This window comes from Argentina silus (genome assembly GCF_951799395.1).
Source record: "Argentina silus genome assembly, chromosome: 15".
NCBI classification, from domain to species: Eukaryota; Metazoa; Chordata; class Actinopteri; order Argentiniformes; family Argentinidae; genus Argentina; species Argentina silus.
Window position 1 is genome coordinate 10117986 of NC_139669.1, and position 18522 is coordinate 10136507.

General features: G+C 41.0%; 1 protein-coding gene across 1 annotated transcript; it reads left to right on the forward strand.

Moving 5' to 3' along the window:
• Nucleotides 1-2671: 2671 nt before the first annotated feature.
• tspan17 (tetraspanin 17) lies at nt 2672-18304 on the forward strand (the record flags this gene model as incomplete). Its single annotated transcript, XM_083685611.1, has 8 exons — nt 2672-2767; nt 8185-8235; nt 10463-10609; nt 11592-11762; nt 11962-12087; nt 13012-13059; nt 14345-14461; nt 14793-18304. 8 exons carry the CDS (start codon nt 2672-2674, stop codon nt 14856-14858), a joined length of 822 nt encoding a protein of 273 aa, XP_083541737.1. The 3' UTR covers nt 14859-18304.
• Between the last annotated feature and the right edge of the window lie 218 nt (nt 18305-18522).

The following is an 18522-nucleotide window of genomic DNA, read 5'->3' on the forward strand; positions in this document are numbered from 1 at the left end:
TTATGCCACCTCACTCAACATATGATGATTCACACAGGGGAGAAACCGTTTAAGTGCAAAGATTGTGGCAAATGTTTTAGTGCAGTGAAAATGCTGACTCAACATATGAGTATTCACTCAGGGGAGAAACCATATGTGGTCATATTGTGTTAAACGCTTTACCACCATTGTGTTAAACGCTTTACCACCAATTCACACATCAGTGCAAACAATGTGACAGATGATTTAGTCAGAAATCCAAGTGTAATGCACATATGCTTATTCACACTCGAGAGGAACCATTTCAGTGCAAACAATGTGGAAAATCCTTCCACTTGAGGAAATACTTGACCAAGCATGTGAGGCGTCACACTGCGCCAATTGTAAATCTTTCACTATGACCTCACAGTCCACAGGCTGGAGAACAGGCATACTGAATGAGATACAGAGAGACAGGCAGACAGAGTAGAGAGTCATCCAGGCCAATAGGACATTCAACCTATGCTTTTGACAAGACAAGACAGGTCAGTTTGTCTCCAGACTGCATCTTTGTAAACAAACATGTTTCTTTGCCAGGTCACATTTAGATTTTGACTTCAAATAATGAATGTAAAGAGCATATGACACTCTGAAGACCCTACACCATTGACACTGTCCCCAACCTTCTATTTCTAAAAACCACAATGCCTACACTGGACCAAGATCTCTCACTGTCTCCTCCAGTGCATTTGAAAATCAAGGAAACAAAAATTGACTTTTCAATTCAGAACAAAAGAAACATGTAAAAACAGATAAAACACTAGGATGAGCATACACAAAATCAGTGGTAATCCCCACTGGATCCCCACAAAATCCCCACAATCCCCATAACAATTCCCATTACAAGCCACCGTAAAAAGCTAAATCCCCTTCCATTCAGTAGCTGCTGACCATGTTTGCCAGTCACTTATTCAGTTAGGTAATGACGGATTCAAGTGCACACAATTGTATCAGAAACATATTCAGGGACAAGCTAAAAAGGAGTTAAGTGACTGAGAGAGAAGGAGATCCAGGAAGTTAATTTAAAGATATAACTGAAAAGAGCGTCCAAAGATGTAGTATCCAATTTTTTGTTTGCTTTTCAAAGAAGCATGGCTGGCAGGTAGGATTTAATTCCTCCATGTCTCTGGCCCACACTCCAGCACAGTCGATGGAGGTAGTCCACCATTAACGTTTGGATGCCAACTGCCAATAAACCCAATTGAAAAAGAACTTTGGAGTGACTGATGTTTTTTTTAGATTTGTTCCTATCACATGCACATAGCTTAATTTCTTCAATTGTGTAATATGAATTTTGCCTCTTCATTATATATCATGGCTCACAAACTGTTCATGCTATGTTGTAATAAAGTACTTATTTCAGTCGAAAGAGCAAGTATTCCTCTTCCTTCTCTATAGCATGCCGTCATGGCAACAGAATAGAGTGAAAAGGGGCCAATGTGTTTGCTTATTTTTTTAATTAAATATTTACAATTCTGACACACACATCTTGTCTGCTCAAGTGCAAACAAATGCCTCCAAACTCATTGGACAGCGCTTCATCCTACAGCAAGACAATGACGCCAATCATACTGCCAGTTTATTTCCCAAAAAGTGGAAAGTTCTTAATTGGCCAAGTCAATCTCACATTTAAATCCAATTGAACATGCATTTAATTTGCTGAAGATGAGTTTTAAGGCAAAAGCTTAGGTAAGAGGTAAGATACAAAATGTCTCTTTTTAAATGTTCTTTGTTGTAAAGTGGTATCATTAAAAAAACATATTTTGATAACCTCTAAGGGCTTTTATTGATTTATCATTGAAAATAGGACTTGAGACTTGACTTGGACTTGAAATGAAAAACTTAAGACTTGACTTGGACTTGTCTCCCAAAGACTTGAGACTTGACTATGACTTGCATGAAGTGAGTTATGCTCAACTCTACCTGTAATAATTTAATCTGACACCAGGAGGCTGTATAACCACTGATATACATGTCGTGTATGAAACAGGTCAGTTAATGATCCAGGCACAGTACTTTTTTCTAGTCCCTTTCCTGGCATATTGTGTAGAAATTGTGGACTAAATTGGTACACAATGGTCTCTCGGATTCTACTCACACAGTATAGCATTGAGATTGTTCCAATCACAGATTTATGTAGAGGCTCTGGTTCCAATAATGCAACGACTCCAGTGCAACTGATCAGCCACTAGTGGTCGCTCTAGAAAATATACTTGCATACAACATGATTAGGCTAGATGGGTTTCCTCATTTGACAGCAAGGGTTGTGAGATCATTCACAACAACAAGGCTGAAATGAGACACGATCAAATGCTGCGATCGAGAGATATCAACAAAGAAAACATATGCGCAAACGCATTAGTCAGTAGGATTATTCATTGAATTGCAGATGAATCTTTATTCTGTTTATCAATCCAACACGCCTCTGTATTTGTTGTTAGCTAGCTAGCTAACTGAGTGGCTAGCTAGCTATGTATTGTTTTTGATCTGGCTGGCTAGCTAGCTAGTTGGCTAAATGTTTCATGTTGTGTAATGGAACGACATGTAGTTATCTAGATTTCATGCTACATAAAGAGCAAATAGTAAGTAGCTAATTGACGTGCTTTGATCATTAAGATTGGAAGCTAGCTAGCTAGCCGAAACGTTTAGAAGAATGAGTACTAGCAGTAGAAAACATCAGCATTTTAAAGGAGCCGAAGTGAGTTGCTGCGTTAAATACTTTTTGTTTGGATTTAACATTATCTTTTGGGTGAGTACAATATTTGTTTGGAAGAAAACTGTTGGCTAACTAACACAGGTTTTGGTGTTGAAACTGATTTAAATTGGAGATGTGTGTGTGTGTGTGTGAGTGTGTTCGTTCACATTCCCGTTTCCTGGAGATAAAACACTCATTCAACACTCACTGTGGGATGATGATCCTATTAGCTAGTTAGCCATGCCATGTTTGCTGATTGAACAATATTCGCAGTTTGTGGGCAGACCATTGCTGTCTGTTATTATGTGGTTGCTGGGACATGTCTCTCTTCACTAATGTCATAGTAATGTTGAGCACCTGAAGGCCAGTAGGCAACAAACTACACTCAGGCCATTGTATATGCGTCCTCACGGTCCCGATGAATAATAGCTGTTGTTCATAGGGTATGCATGATTGTGCTGTAGCTAACTGCCCCTGCATTGCCTTAGTGCCAGTACTGGCCTTGACTGTTAACCTGTCTTAATGACTACTGAGCTGATTTACTGTACAGCAGCTTACCTCTCCCACTCTCCTCTCAAAGACTCACCTAGTGAGCCAGTGTCAACCATACTGTCCTTTTTATGAAGTTTACAGGGACCTGCATTCAATGGATCATGAGATCATTGGAATGTGACTCTTAGCCCATTGTGAATACCCTATACTGTATATCATGTAGTGGTTTATGAAGTCAGAGAGCCTATAGCCTGTCTAATATGTAGTGGCTTCAGCACAGAGGTTACACTGAGTAGGTTTTACATTCCCACCACCCATGCTCCCCAATCTCTGTCCTCCTGTTTGAAAAGTTCCCAGTTCACACAGCCCCCCCTCCCTCCCTGTGCCGCCTCTGCCCATATATTATGTCTGTGGGTAAAGCTATGGTGCGCCTGTATGGCCCAGAGGGTCTTCCCACACACAGTTTGGGGGAAAGGCCACACAGGCCTGAATTACTACCCAGCCCTCCCCTTTTTAAGGCACCCCTTTCACTGCTGCTACTGCTATTGTGCTCAGGCGCTGCATGGTAGTATTGTCTCACACACACGCACGCACACACATGCACAGTGAGAAGAACAAAGGATGGGTGGGAGAATTGGGTGTGTTTTTTCCCACTTGGGTTCATGAGGCAGATGGGGGCCACATGCACTTGCCTTTCCTCCTCCTCCTTTACCAAACCCTGCATACCCTCCTTCTTAATCACCACCCTGCATCTCCATTCCACTGTGCACTCTGCTTAACATTACCAAGGATATAGCCTAAGAATCAACTGCTTCACTTACAGTGTCTGTGGGACAGAGATGTTTGTATTACTTACGGCTACTTTACCTTTAAGAATGAATCACTAACAATGTTCCTGTTTAAAAATCAATTCCCAAGAACCAATTATTCTTCCGTGATGGATGTAATTCTCATAAGAGGAGAGTGATTCTCAGAAGAGGAGAGCACTGTCTTCCAATTATACCCATCACCACAGAACGAATTGAGTCACTTTCTGACTAATCCCACCAGTATTCTCTCTACCCTAACACACACACACACACACACACACACACACACACACACACACACACACACACCTATAAGGTGTGTTACAGAGTTTCCCCTTAGCCTACATACTGTAACGTGTCCCAGCCCGTCTCTGTTTCCGTTAATAATTACGACAAGATGTGCGTCACTTGTTTGTGTGCTGGGAAACTGGATATTTGTTGGGACAAACTTGAGGCAATTTGCCAAAGTGTAGAGCTGGGGCTTTTAGGCTCCATACAACTTTTATGTTGCAGTAGCCTTTAAGCCTAAGTGCCATTTACAAGACTAAAACGTAACCTAGATGCAGGAAAATATTGGGAGTGGAGAAGAAGATCCAAGAGCTAGCCTACTAGGCGTACCAGGCTTAGCCTGTTTCTCCAACTCTCAGGCTTGTTGTTGACAAACACATATGTTCACACAACAACACCTAGCCTAGCTCTCAGAATAGGGTCATTCCCCACATCCACATAATTAATCATGTTTTCCACTCAGGTTGCTGAGATGTTTGGGAGCAGTGCATGCTGTAATTAAGAACTGGTTAAGTTGTAACAAAGTTGCTGAGCTGGCAGAATGCTAGATGTGCTATTAGCTTTCTCTGGTCTTTACTGTACCAAGTCTCCACTGTTGTATCCTATTCTAATGCCGCATTTCCACTGTCATTTCCACACATTTTTGAGAAAATTCACGAGCCACTCAGATTTTTTACCAGCCACACTTTTTATTTTATTTTAAACCAACATTAACGCAAATATCACAAACAAAAAGCATGACTCCTGATTCATTGAAAATTACTCCCTGTACAGAACAGCTTTAAGTTTCGCGCCTATCCCTGTGTTACATTTTCTCTGCCTCATGAGGAGCAAGGATAATAACAGTTAACACAAGTAAGAAGTATAGGTAGACCTATCAAATACTTGAGTGTTTTTCCTGATATTGTAAGTGTTGCACACTTCTACGGACAGCAAGAGATTTGTCTTTATCATTAAAGAGCGCACTGATACATATGGTTTGGTGTCCCTAAGACAGATTCTTTTTGCAGTGGGGATCTCTGAGGATCTCTGTAGACCTGTGTGTAATTTAAAAAAATGAAAATAAATGTTGGTGCCAAAAGTGTAGACAATGTTTTTTGTTGTTAAAATTAAGAAAAACATTTAGAACCACAAATGTAATTGATTTAAATAACATAAATGAAGAGTTTCAAAGGCAGATTTGTTTCTTGTGTTTTGTGAGTTTTATATATATGCCATTTAGCTGACACTTTTATCCAAAGCAACTTACGTTTCAGTGAGTGCATACATCTCAGGATATATTTATGTATCCATTACCCTTTTAATGTTATGTATAAGTTGATAAAAGAAGCATTATTACCTTAATGAAAGTGTCTGTTTTATATATCTACCTTTGTTTCTCTATTTTAGAGATATCATCATGTATAGAATAACATTCAAATCCAGAAATAATGCTCATGCAGTAATTCTGTTACCATAGTTCTGGATGTAAATCCACTTCACTTTACTGTAGCTCAACAACCAAAATAGATATTTTCAAACTCAAGGTATCATATGATAGCTGACACCCCACACCTTCTGCAGACATAATTGAATCTTAATTTGGAATAGATATTTAATAAAAGTGGTTACATAAAAACCCAGGGAGATTTTAGGGTAATTCCGTTCCGTTGTTGGAGTAATCATTGTGCATAGATTCAAACTTTGCTATCAAAGGTTTTTGTTTGGCATACGTTTGAAAATGAAAACTCCCAGCAACATTCTATTAACGTGGAAATGCCCAGTACTGTATAGGCTATGTAAAGCAATGAGCGTGGGATTGTCCGTTATTAGGCAAATTCAGGTTAATAAGATCAACTGGCTGAAGAGGGCGTCTCCTCAAGTGTCGATAATCCCTTTGTCCTGGAGAGGAATCCCCCCCTTCTTCCCTCACTGCCGTCTCTATCTCTGTAATCTTATATGGATTAGTTTGATCTGGAGGCAAATGGGATTAGGCCGACCTCTGACCTCAGCATCTATGTGATCTCTGACTGCCAGGTTACTGTACCTTGACTCCCACCACTACTCAGGACAAACATAGCTGCTTCTCCCAGGCCACCACACCCTTCAGTACAGTCTGGTATAGAAAACCACAATGACAGCTTCTTCTCCCAGGCCTCCACACCCTTCAATACAGTATGGTATAGAACACCAACATGCTGCTTCTCCCAGGCCATAATTGTAAACGAAGAAGCGGAAATGAAATTGCAATGCGGCGTGCCATGTTTGGAGTTTTCCACCGTGGCTTCAGTTGAAATGATAATTGACAAATACTTGACTTAGCAGAGCTTTATTCAGTACAATAAAATTAATCCACAGTGAACTTTTCATAAGTAACAGCCGAAGCGAACTAAATGTCGAAAATTACATTTTGAATGTGGCAAGATGAAAACAGGGCAATCCATCTGAGAATTGTATCTTCTCTGGTGCGTCGCAGTCATTTAACCATGACAACGGACGCAATGACGGGGTTCAGCAAAGATTTGATAGTTGAACTGAGATGCATTTGTGAATAATTTCACTATGAACATGCAGAATGTTCGTGCCAAAATTCTGTTAACAAATTAAAACAAATCCACAAACTTCAGTAATTTCATCCGCAAATGCAGATTTGACAGATTTAACGCTAAAGTGTTATTGAAATTACATATTGTAACATTTGTTTGCAAATGTAAGAGCATTCATTCACAAATCTTTAGCCATATTTACAAATATTTTTGTATTTATTCAAATACTGGTTTACAAATACAAATCTAGAGGTGCTTGTGTGTTGATAGTAAATTATATTTGTGCTTTGTGTTTTACGTTTTCAATAATATCGGCAGTAATCTATCTCCATAATTTTATATCAATAGGGCATGTCCATTCATATAACCCCAGCTTTGTTAAACATATTTCAATCATATTTGGTGACATAGCAAGCCCAGTACTAAGTGTCCCTTTTGCAAAGCATACATACCATACACTGAAGCTAGAATCAGGAAAATAGGAGCTATATGAAACATGTAGCTAGCCGTAGACTAACACATACTGGGAAACGCTATAGGCGAAGTTAGCATCGCATGCTAGTGAACATTAGGATAAGATAAACTACATAAGATAAAATACTTCTCTTAGACTTATAAGGCTCATATTCAGTTATTCAAATAAGCCTTTATGTACTTACAGACATATATTTCTCGAGGGTAGTAGTAAAGGGATGTAGATCACGATATCACAGTCTGGCCAAAGCTATACATACATTCAACAAGAGAAAGGGCCCCTCAATAATGCAAATTTGATGATTCAATAAGGCTCAGAAAACTATTTGTGTTGATAAGTTGAAGACAATGGCACTATTATCGATCAGTAAGTGAGTATGTGGGAAATCCAGTCCAGTGTGACGCTAAGAAAAAAAAATCCATAAAAGGTCCCATCCAAGGGCTGCAAGAGGTATAGGCGCGCAAGGTACAATTTTGCTCTGCAGCTGGGAGCTAAGCGAGCCAATGCTGGCAAGGGGGGTGCCCCTTTATTGACGAAAATGACGTCACCTCGCAGCAATGCGGAGACCTTGTAGAGCCCTTTAGTCTGGAATATTGGTTGTTGTCCTTTATTGCAAGTAGGCTTCGTGGGTACTGTAATGCTGAAGAGATTTTATTCCACAGAGGGGTTCGAAGCAAAGACCAGACTGACCTACAGAAGCTCTCAGGAAATACATTTGTCCTGCCCCAATGCTGGAAACTAGGCCAAGGCATCCATTCAAAAGAGTCACCCTTGCCACAAGTTGATCGTTACATCTTTGACAGAATATGCAATGAGTGTATACTGTGGTGTTATATGAGTAGTGCTGGGATGACCGTTTTTCTGTGTTTCTCTGTGTTACAGTTATTGGGAGCAGCCTTCCTGGGCATAGGCCTGTGGGCATGGGCGGAAAAGGTATGTTAACACACACATGATGCCATGTTAATGCATATCATCTGATAAGAATGGACCGAATACATGTGTCATCATATATATATGCCATTTAGCTGTCACTTTTATCCCATCAAAGTGACTTACATTGCAGTGAGTGCATACATTTTTCAGTATATATGGTTCCAGCAGGAATTGAACCCCCAACCTAAGCGTTGTTAGCGCCATACTCTACCAACTGAGCCACGGAGGACCACATGTCAGTCAGAAAATGAAACATGCTTCATTAAGTGCAATATGACATGCATGTGCCACCATAAGCACCTTTGAATATGGGTCTCTGCAATGGAATCTGTCAGTAAACAATGCTTGTGATTGGTTTATGCTTTTAAGAGGGTTTCATACTAAAGAATGAGCAGACTTGGGTGTACTACAAGGCACACTTGACTGTAATCTTTTTCAGTTGTAGACCGTAGCTTCTTCTAAAACTGAAAACTTTACAACAAATTGCATTACAAATTAATATATGTCTAGAAGTATTAACCATGGATCCTCTCTCGTCAATTATTTTATTTCTCTCAGTAAACTAAAGGTCAGTTCCGCCATTGTCCTCTCAAGCATGCAAGATGGGCGCAATTTGACATGTTTCTGACTGAGTTAATAATTTCTGAATGGTCAATTAGGCCATTACGTAGCTGGAAATTGTACCAATTGAGTCAGTAATTGCTGTGCTAATGTGGAAACGTGTAGACCATCTTTTTCAGTGCTGGCTAAAAACAAAGGAATGACTTTAAATAATTGATAAAGACTAAGAATCAATCACGTTCCATTAATTTCATGTGTCTTTGTATGATTTATCAGAGACTCAAACCTGTTGATTTCAGAACGACTGTATGATAATCAGGATTTTTACTTATTCAAACCAGTTATATATTAGCAGAGTCATATGTAAAGTAAAGAAAGAGTGCCATCACTAAAAGGGCTTTGGGAAGGCTGCCCACTCTAACGTCGGTAGATCAAGGCATAAGACTCAATCGCACGACTCGGGACAAAAGCTTAATCCAAAAGAATAATCCTTTAATTCCAGAAAAAGGGTTTGGTACACAGGTAGACAATTTGTAGAGAGGCAGGGGTAGGAAAAGAGGGGTAGGCAAGGCAGGGTATGGTACACCGGTAGTCAGACAAACGGGAGGCAGATAATCCAACAGGGAAAAGGCAAAAGGCAAACTCGGAAAAACTAGCAAAGATCAAAAACCAGGAAGAGAAGAAATCACTATGAAAGTCGCTGGGAAGTTTTGACACTAAGGCACAAAGAGGAACTGGCAACGAGACAGGGGAAACACACAGACTAAATACACAGGAAATGATGATGAGGGACAGGGGAATCCGATCAGGGCGCTGTAGACGATCACACAGGCGGGAAACACACAAGGGCAGGTTGTGGAGTGTCTGGAACAAGAGATAAGGTGAGAGACACAAAAAAAAACAGGGAACAAGAATTTAATAACATGAAACAAAGACTAATGAACAAGACGAGACGTAACACCCTCATTGCAAATGTCACCTTTATTTGAGATGTTAGGGTTAAGGTCAGCAGATTGACACTTTTGACAAACGAAAATGAAACTTTTGCACAAGTGTGCTGTGGCCTCTTCTGCTTCAGCATGGTAAAAAGGCAACACACCTGTAGGAGACTCTAGACATGTAAAGGCCTTCCTTTCAAGATGTATATGACAGCTCTTACCTGAAGCCCTAAGGCTCCGAACAGGTTATTCCAGGCCTGTCTGATGAGGGTGTCTGAGGTGAGTCTCAGTGTCAGTCTGAAGGTAGCCTCTTACAGCCCAGAGCAGGAGTTCCTAACCTTTTTCTCCCGGAGACCCCCATCCCCCAATTGAAGATTTTTTTTAAATATATATATATATATATATATATATATATATGTTACGTATATCAGAAAACCTACCTAGACACAGTGGGTGAATCTCAAAAGACTTTCCTGGATTCCTCACATCCCTTTCTCCTTGCCTCCTGCTCAAAAGGCTTTGGAGGAGGTGGTCAGAGGGGAGAAACCTCAGATCTTCTCCTCCAATGCTTTTTGGGAAACAGAGCGAGGCGGAGAGGGGATACAAGGAATTGAGGAAAGACTTTTGAGATTCACTCAGTTATAACTTTAGAAAGAACAAAGGAAGGATGCACTTAAGAAGTATTTGAACAAGGCTTAGGTCTCACCATCTGTCCTCCTGTCCACCAGGGGGTGCTGTCCAACCTGTCTTCCATCACAGACCTGGGGGGGTTTGACCCCGTGTGGCTCTTCATCGTGGTGGGAGGAGTCATGTTCATCCTGGGCTTCGCTGGCTGCATCGGAGCGCTCAGAGAAAACACCTTCCTCCTAAAATTTGTGAGTCACTGGTTCATCTTCACTCCCTTCGAACCCCAAAGCCACAGCTCAACTCATTCACACCTTTGGATCTGCAATTCACCCCTTCAGTCACACCTTTAGCTTGAAGGTGGTAGTTTCAGAGCCAAATATAACATGTTTGCCACAGGTGTGGATGTTATGTCATCGAGAACAAGCTTTGTTTCACATTAATTGGTGAGCCTACCTTGAATTAAACCTCGCATGTATGATTTAATCTGTTTTGAGAGGCAACATCACAACTAGCTTCACCTGTTGCTATTTTCACCCTCAGCACCTTGTCCTCATCGTCAGAACACATCATTCAGTGATTTTTGTCGGTTCAACTTTATTGATAATTGCGTGTGACTGACAGAGACAAACTGAGCCCTCATAGCTAGTTGCCACTCCCTGTGCCCATTACCTCCAGCCCCAGTCCATTAGCAGCAGCCCCGGCTGCAGAGGAGATGGCAGGATCCTCTCTGATGAGGAGCTGATGTGGCTTTTGGGCTGGGAAGGTCTTTATGACCACCATGCATTTAACATTACTCCCTATTTCCTCCAGCATTTACTGTAAATGGATCATAATGGTACCAATGGGGCCTGGGGGGGGGGGGGCGCACAGCGATGCCTATGCTCTCATTGCGTCATGTACCCTATTACAGTGACAATATCACTGAAATGCTATTGTTTGTTTCAAACAAGGCAGCATTGTAGAGGGGAAAATGACTACAATTTTCTCACTGTAATTTCAGCCAGGTCTCTTGTAAAAGAGGATCTGAATGTGTGCACTTGAATTAATATAAGATAAGTGTTTTCTGAAACACCTTGTCAGAGAGTAAGTCTAATGTACATTCATAGTAATTAGGGTTGGGTCAATATTAGATATTATTGTATATTGTGAAGTAATATTGTGTACTAAATGTGGATATCGCCCAACCCTAGTAGTGATGTTTCTCTTGGTGCTGTGTGTGTTCCTCTCCAGTTCTCTGTGTTCCTGGGTCTGATCTTCTTCCTGGAGCTGACCGCGGGGATCCTGGCCTTTGTGTTCAAGGACTGGATCAAAGACCAGCTCAACTTCTTCATCAACAACAACGTCAAGGCCTACCGCGACGACATTGACCTGCAGAACCTCATAGACTTTGCCCAGGAATATGTGAGTATTCTCAACCTACACTCTGGTCCATGCTACAGTAGGGGGCTACGTTATCAAGTCTCTGTTATAGCGCCGACCTGACCAGCTATCAGGTGAATAGCGAAGCCACAAAGAGATAAATGGGGATTAAGCCAGAGTTTTGTAATATCTCTAGCCATCGCGTTCTGCTTCAACCCGGTCTGTTCCTCCTGAGTTGCAGTGGTCTTGCTGTGGAGCTCATGGACCCAATGACTGGAACATGAACATCTACTTCAACTGCACTGAGCTGAACCCCAGCCGAGAGGGCTGTGGAGTCCCCTTCTCATGCTGCGTCAAAGACCCCGCTGTAAGACCCCCATACTTTTAATGATTGTCTATGTTAATCTTACTGTGGTTTTTAACTATTGCACAATTGTGAATTGTATATTCTGCGCAATTCAGTCTCGGTTGACGGCAAGCAAGAATTAAATAAAATGAAGCAAACAAACAAACAGAGACATAGACATCTCATTCATGTCATCATTGACATGTAAACACACACTATAGCAGGGCTATTCAACTATATTCTTAAGGAGGCCAGATTTTCAAAATGTCATTTACAAAGGGGCTAGGCATTTTCCACATGCGATTTTTCTTCCCAATAACTCTATACAATAGATACAAAAGAACGCACAAACACCACTGTATTTGTATGATGTATCTTTAATTGATACAATCAATTATTTAAATAAATGTATGTGCTTATTTTTTATTGAATACAAATAAATGCAAGTGCTGATGACAGGCCTATATATGTGCATACTTTTCACTGGCGAGCGAACACTGATTGGCTGTCAACTGGTACCTTGGTGATATTGATTGACAGTACTCAATGGGCAGGACAACAGTTAAAATCCGCTTCTTCTATTGGAGGAAATTAAAGTCAGGCTCATTTGGCTCATAAAATATCAGATTTTTACGGGCATCTTTTTTGCAGATGTTTATTCATGTTCGAAATGGATCAAAGGGCCAGTCTAAATCTGTGGGTGGGCCACCTCTTCTCTGAGGCTGCCAGTTGAATAAGCCTGCACTATACTGTACATAAACCATACACACCTAGATCTGGTTTCCCAAACACAGATTAAACCTAATCCTAGACTTAATCACACTTTCAATAGGGATTCTCCATTGAAAATGCTTTTTCTAGGCCTGGGCATAATCCCGGTCTCGGAAACTGGCCCATAATCTTCGAAAAGATTTATGACACTGTCTTGTTTCTATTCCCTTGTAGGAGGATGTTGTCAACACACAGTGTGGCTACGACGTGCGACGTCAAGGGGTCGGTATCTCTCTTGTTTTCCGTACTTCCTGTGCTGTTTTTTTAGAACAGTGACCAGACCAAACAGCTTCCTTTTCCCATTACATTTCTTTCCTAGATTGTTCAGTGAGCCATTTCAAACTCACCTATAGACAGACAGAGTCAGATGTGAGAGGGTGAAGAGTTAAGTAGCGTTTGGACTCCTCCTCTCCTCCTCCTCCTTTCCTTAATAACAGATTGTTCCTCTAACAGGGATAATTAGCCTCCCATTATAGCCTGGGGAACAGCATTACTACACTCTGTAATTGAGGGACTCAGTAGGTTGTGCTGGTCTTCTGCTGCCTCTGTGTGTGGGTGTGGCAGAGACAACTTGCAGCTCTGCAGTCAGCCAGGGCCAGTCAGCCTGTTGCTTTGCCTTGTGTTATATAGTGAATCTCCATTGAGAGTATGTGCCATTTTTCTAAGTATTCTCCACTGGTAGCATACTAGCCTTCCTATGCTGTTCTATTGAAACTAGCTGTGACCTGCACAAAGTTCCTGAGCTGATTGTTTGTGGAGAGTTTAGTTAGGGTGTGTGTGTTTGTGTATGTGTGCGATAGGAAGAGGGAATAGCAGAGCAACAAAGACAGAGGTCTGAAATAGCTCTAGGGGAGTTCATTGTCGCAACAACACACACCGCTTCTTGCCTTTTCATTGGATGCGCAGACTCTGTTACCTCCCATTGGTTGAGAGTTAGATTTCCAGGTTTTCTGAGGGAACAAAGGATTCCTTGATGGAGTGTCCCGTAGGAGTAACAAAGACAGCATTGTGGGAGGGCCTTTCTCCCCCCCATTCTTAGCCTCTCAATGTCACTGACAGGCAGCTCTAAATTATACCTTGTTGTTCTTGGTCCTCAACTGATCCTGCACGTCATTCCCTTTATCTGGCAACACAATGCTGACCAGGGCAGGGAACTCTGTTTCTCTGGTCTAAAAGAAGACACATTGTTTTTAATGATACATTATTACATTATTACATTATTACATTGAAAGAACAATTTTCTATCGGTCTTTTATTGTCCTACAAGAGTGACTGATTATCTCTCATATTAAATCTTCTGCTCTTGGCATGAAGTTAACAGCACATGATCTATGCCAGCGGGGGTCCAGTACTTGCTCTCCCCTCATGTTAGTTATAGTACAAAGCCTATATGTTTGGTTTGACTAATCAAAACTCCAAAGGTCCCTCTTAAAACTGTTCTCTTGTCTCTCAGATGCTCTTGATTACGTTTTTTTTTTTAATGTTGTTTATTTGTTTTTCTTATTAGGAGCTGGAGCAGCAGAAGTACATCTACACCAAGGGTTGTGTGGGTCAGTTTGAAAAGTGGCTACAAGATAACCTGATTGTTGTAGCTGGGATCTTTGTGGGCGTTGCACTTTTACAGGTAAGAAATTCTCTCTGAATAGCCACATAACATTTCTATGCTGTTATTGATTCATATTGATACAAAACTATACTAATTAGCAAGTTGATGTAACTCTTATCAATAGTGTCATCCTAAAAAGCTACCATTCATGGCTGGCTGTGAGAGTGCATTTTGTATCATTACCACCACCTGCTGGTGAAAAACAGTACACACAGATTACACTGCAAATACAGTCTCTGCATTAGTACTTGTACCCTACACACACACTTGTATCCTTCATTTTGATCTGTTGTGTTATTGTGATGTCTTTTCTTCCTTCTTAATGTCTCCTCTGTCATTTCCTGTGTAGATATTTGGGATCTGCCTGGCTCAGAACTTGGTGAGTGATGTCAAAGCGGTCAAGGCCAACTGGTGACGCCAGGCCTCGTAGGGGAGGTGATGTGTGGGGTGGGGGGTGTTCTGAGTCTGACACCCCATCAGCCCGTCCGGTTCCAGCCCCTCTCCTCTGACCCCTAGCCCCTAGCCAGCTCCCCCAAATGCTCGGAGACTAAGAGCTGAGAACGCAAAGAGCACTGTTTACCGTCCCACTGGGCTGGGGAACACGCACACACACACACACACACACACACACACACACACACACACACACTGTCTATCTAAACTGACTTCAGAATCGGACTCTTTGTATTTGTGTTTGGCTCTGTTCATTGGCTGGGTGTATTTATGTGATGCTGTTGCACGGAGATTCCTGTCAGCTGGGAGAATAGAGGACCGGGGTCAAAGATGAAGAGGAGAGGTTCTCTTTCATCAGTCACATATCCGTTTATCACCGTCTCCTCAGTATCGGCAGTGAGGATCTCGATGTCCCATTCTGAAATGCCTTTAAGCTTTCTTAGATACTACTCCATTTCTACCTACAGTACTATATTCCCTGGAGTAGAGAGGGGGTTACTTACTGACTTACTTACTGACTTACTGACTTACTGACTGACTGACTGACTGACTGACTGACTGGATGTTGTTTTGTAATTTTACTCCATCACTTATGACCACTGAGAGACAGAACGCTGGCAGGTCAGGTGGGCTGGGTGACTGGATCTTACACACCATTGAAGCCCGCAGATGGGTTTGGGGTTAATCCCATTTTAATTCAGGAGGGGACTTGAAATTCCAATTCAAGAATATTAAAAAGTGCCATTTATTGTCAATGAGGATTTTTCCATTCTTGATTTGGAATTTCACCTTTCTAGCTTCAGAGACAGGTCAGCTCTGCTTATAGTCCGGTCTGGAGCTCCTCAAGGTCTAGCCAACAATGCATGTCATTAGGAGCTTGTTTTCTATCGCAGTTTCTAACACTATATATATATTTGATTGAGGTCTGTTGAGTTTAGTCAGACAGATGGAGAGATGTTGGCAGCGTCTCATATGACACCATGTTCCCCAGCACTACTTTTGGTCACAAGTACCCCACTGTATGGTGCTGTAGTCCCGAGTAGTAAGAAATTGGGTGTTATTTGTGATTGGCCTGTTTCTCTTGGGGCGTCCCTGAAGCACAGGGGATAGCAGGCGCGGCGGGGCCTTTTTACTTGATCTTCATAACTGACGTTATTTTTCTGCGTTCATTTTGTCTGGTTTCCACCACTAACATTTGGAATCTTGAAAACGCACCAGTTATTTGATGTTTTATCTTTGTTTTTGTTTTTTTCTTCTCCCTTGTACTTTTTACACTAGTGTCTAATAGAAATCTATTTTCTCCCTCCTCCTTCAACTGGACTGTTTTTTTTGTGTGTTTTTTTAAAACCTTTTTTGTATAGAATAAAAAATAAATAGTAGTATCTTTATATTAGCAACAAATCTCAATATATAACATGAATGCTGCTTTGACTTTTACTTAGAGAATTGATATTTAGTACAGTAACCAAGCTAATCTTATATGGTGATGGTGAAAAAACCGAATGCCATATTATTATTACTATTGTTATTGTTCTGCATACAGTGGGGGTTGTCATTTGATACTTGATACTTGTTTTTACCATTTCAATACAGAGTTTACACTTTGTACTCCTAGTATGATTCTCCCCTCTTGATTGAAAACAACATTTTCAGTCTGTCTGTTTACTCCAGTACATAGTGGGATCATAGGGCGTCAGCTGTAGGGACCAGAGGAGAACCTGTAGGTGTGACCAGCTGTTATTGGACACTATCAGGCCATAGTAGGAAATGGCGATTGGTTGGAGGACCAGACGGAATCTTTGGGGAAGTTATAAACACCTTAAGATATTTTTTTGCATATGTAACCAATAAAGTTGTAGCTAAGCTATCCATGTTTTGGAGAAGTAGTATCTGGTGTGTACTGTATGTGGTTTCAATGAATTCCATAGGTATTTCATATGATGACTGGAGGCTTAAAGAAATGTTGTCTTCCATCTGGTCCTGGTATTCGGCCTTCCATTGGTCTCCCTGTGTGTCAGATATCTCTACCCAATTTTAGCTCTTCTGGTTGGGTAGTGTTGGTATGTGGTCATGGTCCCCCTCCCCTCCCAAGGTCTCCTCCTGTGGTTTATGGCAGGCTTAAGCATAGTAGTGGACTAGGACAGCATGGCAGTGCATCATCCTGTTGCGACTGTTCTGTAGACCACAGTCAGTCAGGAATCCTCCCATGGCCATGGTAATGAAAGGCTCCAGCTCTCACTGTATAATTTCCCACATTTCCCTGGTCGTCAGAGGACTCTATGTTTACAAGCCATTACTGAGACTCCTCATTATTGCTCAGACTGGCGCGTCCTAGACTGCCCATCGGCCCCATTGCTATACCCTATGTTGTGCATGTAAGTCTATTCTTTCTGATATTTAAAAGGAGGAGCTCCTTTGAATGTTAGTATAGATCTATGTAGGAGTAGATAGGGCCTGGGTCTTCTCTTCAATGTTGAGATATTTGCTGCAGTAGGAACTTTAATGGGATGCTCTGTTGTTCTTGTGTGGCCTCCATGGGTTGTCTGAATATGTAAACGACCAAGATGTAGCCTTTCTAATGTAGCCACAGTGGCTAACGGCTATTTCTGGAAGAGTCAATGTGGCAGGACTTATTTTTATGCAGATTAAATAAGAATTACTTGTTGTTAGACTATGATGTTTGTTTTAGTACCATTTGAAATTATGATTATTATATTTTTTTGCAGTAGGTTGCTGCATTTTTTTGTTTTTGTCTTTGATCGTGATGGCCTTGCAACAAGATACCTTCGGATGTTTTCTCTTTTCCCTTCAAACGGTGAAATCATTCCTCAGGAGGAGCCTCATGCATAATCATGAATGTATAACTATGTCCTCCATGTTCTTCACTCCACAGCAGTGCAATGCACTTGTGAAATTATGAAATGTGAATATAAAACATGATAGGTAGACATGATTCACGTTTAGCATTGTTCAGCTGTTTTTTTTAAGTCTTTCATGAAATCAGAGATAAATATTCCATTTTTATGTGATTGGTGTCCTCCTATGTTCCCCCTGTTCTGCTGTGGGTGTATGTTTGTGTGTGCATTGTGAACCACTCTGAAACATCTCTGAAACATGTATTGTTTTTTTGTATACATTACAGCTACACATCACTTCATGAATGATTGCTAGATTTCAAAGCACATACAGTATGTACCTAAGTGGGATGTTCTTTTGACTGCTAAGGTCTACACTGTAAGATGTAAAGCTCAGAGATAATGATAAACTATTATAGATACAAAACAATGTCTGCTTTTTCAGGTTAATCCCGACATGTGCATTTATGAATGATTCATACCTGGCGGTGCTTCATAGATGATGACTGAATTATTTGTTTTGTTGAATAAAAGTATGACTGTGGTAACTTCATTGCAAATCTATTTTGTGGAGTAAAAAACAAAGTGTTTACAAGCCTTTTAAGACATTCATGTTTACATTCCCTACAAAGCTTGTCAATGTCTTCATAACAAATTCCCAAGTCTGCCTCATCTATGAGAGATATGTTTATTTAATGCTAGAGTCTGTCTTTTCACCACCTGTCAAAACAGTATTCTGAGGTACAGATAACTAATTCTGATCTACATCTG